Consider the following 3,884-nt stretch of genomic DNA (forward strand, 5'->3'; position numbering starts at 1 on the left):
GATAAGACCGAGTGCCATGTTAAAACAAACACATGGGTCGCCACCACTCGGAAAACGAGCGACGCTTCTGTCACAAGTTCATGTTGACGTCCTTTGTTACTTTGTTACAGACTGGGTAAACAGTGACCACTCATCTCACTTACGATTTGTGTATGAGTTATGGGAGGGGCTATGGTTTATGAGGGATCACACGCTTACCTCACCAACAGCTGAAAATTGGTAACTATTGGTCAACAGTGGGATTGGTCAACAGTGGGAGGGGCCTACGCAACATGATCGGTTGGAGGGACTACCGAAAAAGTAACAACATCGACAGGTGATTGAATTATGACGGCTCGCCCATAACGCCAGGGGCCAATGCACAATTTATGACAAAACGTAATGGAGTCACTAAGGTGGCCGTCTAAGACAGGTGTTATTGCTTTGCGTGATAGGGGTTGTGTGTTAAAATATGGTGGCCGCGGCTGCGTTGGACAGGTGCCCGTTTTACACAGTTAAATTATATAGAAAAAACGCAAGGGGGGAAATGGAAAGTGGCCGTCTGTACAGGTGGCCGTCTTATAGAGGTGGCCGTCAGGGCAGGTTTGACTGTACTTGGAAACGACTCACCTGAATGTATGGACCATACACCCCACCTGCTGGACCTGTGGAAATAGATACAATCAGAAGTCTGAATACGAGAAAATAACACAGCATGCATACATACATGACATACAAATTTAAAGAACAAAACAACACATATCTATTTATATAATATAACACATTCAGTCACATGGAAAATATCCGTTCAGAAGACCCTGATAGGACGGTCACACTTCCTGATCAGAGAAAAAAGTATTGAAAACAGCTACTATTGATGTCTTCAATAACTTCTCTTTCAGTAGAAAACATCAAATTTTACAGAATGCGAGTATTGTAGAAATCAACCAGGACAAGCTGATGACTTGAAAAGTAAAGTATTCATTGCAAAGTATTCATAGGCCTAAAAAATATAATACAGGGATGCCCTCCTCAAATTTCCCTTATCAGGTAGATTCAGGGACAACTTTATGTATTTTGGCCAAAAGTCAGGTAGTACAAAGACAAAGGAGGTTTTAGAAAAATGGCAAACTATACCCCAGTACAAGTCGTTACCCTTGAGTGGAGCATGCTTCTAGTAATATATCATTAATTATATTTTAAAAATGTGTGTATTTGTGCGTGTGTGTGTGTGTGTGAGTGTGTCTGTGTGTGTGTATGTGTGTGTGTGTTTGTCTCTGTGTGTGTGTGTGTGCGTGTGTGTGTGTGTGTGAGTGTGTGTGTGTGTGTGTGTGTGTGTGTGTGTGTGTGTGTGTGTGTGTGTGGGTGTGCATGTGTGTTTGGGTGTGCACATAATGTGAACAGTGTTGATGAAACAATAATTAACATATTGTGTGTTTTTTCACGTATCATGTACTTTAGTTCATTATTGAATGTGGATTTGAGCTCAGGGAGACTACCAGATTGACTTCAAAATCCATAACTCAAACCATTAAAATAAAAACAATTATCAAAACACATTCTCCTTAATTACTTGCTAAAAGGGCATTGGAAAAAATTCCTGTGTGACTAAGGTATGCCAGACTAGTTTTTCTCTATCCATATTTCTGATTTGGGCCTGTTGAAAGGCATGTGAAAAGGTCAGAGCATAAACTGTCCAGATCATGAACTACTGAGTCAACCTTGTCTTAATTTAATGTGTGTCATCGAATCAACTTTGAATGATGAACATTGATCACTGTGCTATCTTGGTGTTTCTGCATTTATTGCACAAGCTGTGTGTTTTGACCATTACTATACTTTAACTATCATAAGACCACCATCTGGGAATCAGCGTGGTTACGAAAATGAAAGCAGAACTTGATTTTCCAGACAGAGACAGCCGAGCCCTGATATGACGCCTTAAAACTTAAATCATATTTGAGCAAAACTCACATGCCGAAATAGAAAGCAGAACTTACACCGGGAACCCGACCAGCTAAACACTTAGACTTCTGATCAGGTCTAGTAAGTATTCAAAGTTTGGAAAACAAAAGTTCTCTTGCTTAGAGTCTTTCTCGAATAAAAAATTAGGTACTTCCTTTAATGGTTTTATAATCAATTCAAAATCTGTGGAACCCACAGGGCAAGAGATCAAGGGGAAGACCTCGTGGAACTTGGAGAAAAATCACAGAAATCGATGTACAGAAAAGTGGGAAGACATGGAATAACATCAAGAGGCTAGCCCAGGATAGAGAAAAGTGGGGGGTGTTTGTCCGTGGCCTTTACCATGGTGCAGGGTGAGAAAGGCAATGAATACTTCCTTTAATGTGTGGGTCGATTATAAGACCTGACAGTCACCCTGTCATAAACACCTGGTTGTGTCACTTAATCTGTACGCTGTATTCTTTAACTTCGGTACTGAACTTTTGCCAATGTTGTGAGCCATTCCGGCAGAGGCATTTAAAGAGGTCAACAACAAGACCCATCAACCAGCTGGCAAACACAAAATAAGAATGCTAATTTTATAATTTTAAGAAAATCTCTGTGCCCATCATTCAGTCTGTAGGCTCTAGTTTAGGCAACTTTTTCACAGTATGGTGGTAGAAAAGGTCCAAAACCAGTAAAACCGTTAAAAAAACCGTTAGAAATAGGCAACCCTGATAATATAAAAACAGGACTGAACCCACCTTCATCAGGTTCAATTTCAGCCCATCTCAAGGTTTCCTGCAGTTTTTCCACAGCTCCAGGAACCGCACGACTCTGAGAGAGAAACATCAAATAGCTGCGATCTAATAGTTTTAAAAAAAACGGTTTTCAATGTCATTGTCTGCAACAAAATCTGTGACTGTGAAGAAAGTTGTATAGGCTAGGCTAATTATATAATCCTTCATTTCCAGCTAGCTAAAAACCATCCCCAACATATATATATATATATATGTATATATATATATATATATATATATATATATATATATATATATATATATATATATATATATATATATATATATATGTATATATATATATATATATATACATAGAGCTAGGGGCTATTCTCCGGCGTCACGCCGGTCAATAGATAGGAAGCTATTCTCCGACGTGTCCATTACTTATGAATTACAACAATGTATTTGTCAACGCAGATTTTGGGATACAATAACTAGGCCTAGTAGGTCTACTTTTCATTATATTTTATCAATGATAATTGTTCAACGTAACTTTATTCATTTATTTGGGTGGTCCATTTACTTATTTTAAAATAATGATTATGCTTCTTTAAACAAACAAAATTGATTTTGTGTCTAAAATCCTGTCTAGTCACAGAGTATATAGCTTGATGTTTAACATATTTCTTGTTATTGTAATTTTCAATATTTTGCGACCTCAGTGCTTTCTTGTCGCATCTCTATTATTCTTTGTTGAAATTAACAGAATCGCATAATTTCACATTTTTGGGCTCAGTTTGCATAATTACAGAATGTTTCTTGCATAAACGACGGGGACGGATAGAATGATCTAATTCTGAATTGGAGAAATTGAGGCAGTTTGTGTCTGAAAACATGTCTGTATCAATGGCAGTGGCACGAAGTGGTGAAGTTATGGGAATTTTTTCTCAAGACAAACAGATGAGAGAGGTATTTGCAAATCTGCGCCGACAAATAATTCATTAGTAATAGATCGGCAGTGTGATGCCAGAGAATAGCTTCCAATCTATTGACCGGCGCAACGCCGGAGAATAGCCACTTGCATATATATATAATAATATGACACTTTGTCAGTTCATGAAATGTTGTTCCTGCATGGCATTATAAATTACGCAGTGGCTAGGTTCACTGCACTCTTTTATGTAGTTTGCCATAGAATGATCTTGCTCACTTCCCCCC

The 3,884-nt window shown here is 38.4% G+C and overlaps 1 protein-coding gene across 1 annotated transcript in view; it reads right to left on the reverse strand.

Annotated features, from left to right (window-relative positions):
* The window catches only part of LOC101846219 (probable glutamate--tRNA ligase, mitochondrial), a 25,764-nt gene that overhangs the window by 15,365 nt on the left and 6,515 nt on the right, over window positions 1-3,884 (reverse strand). Inside the window, exons 2-3 of the mRNA XM_005101362.3 lie at window positions 2,688-2,760; window positions 610-644 (exon numbers count right to left, since the gene is read on the reverse strand). Coding sequence (XP_005101419.1) covers window positions 610-644; window positions 2,688-2,760 — 108 coding nt within the window. The remainder of the gene's footprint in view (window positions 1-609; window positions 645-2,687; window positions 2,761-3,884) is intronic.

This window comes from Aplysia californica, unplaced genomic scaffold (assembly GCF_000002075.1).
Source record: "Aplysia californica isolate F4 #8 unplaced genomic scaffold, AplCal3.0 scaffold00279, whole genome shotgun sequence".
Lineage (NCBI taxonomy): Eukaryota > Metazoa > Mollusca > Gastropoda > Aplysiida > Aplysiidae > Aplysia > Aplysia californica.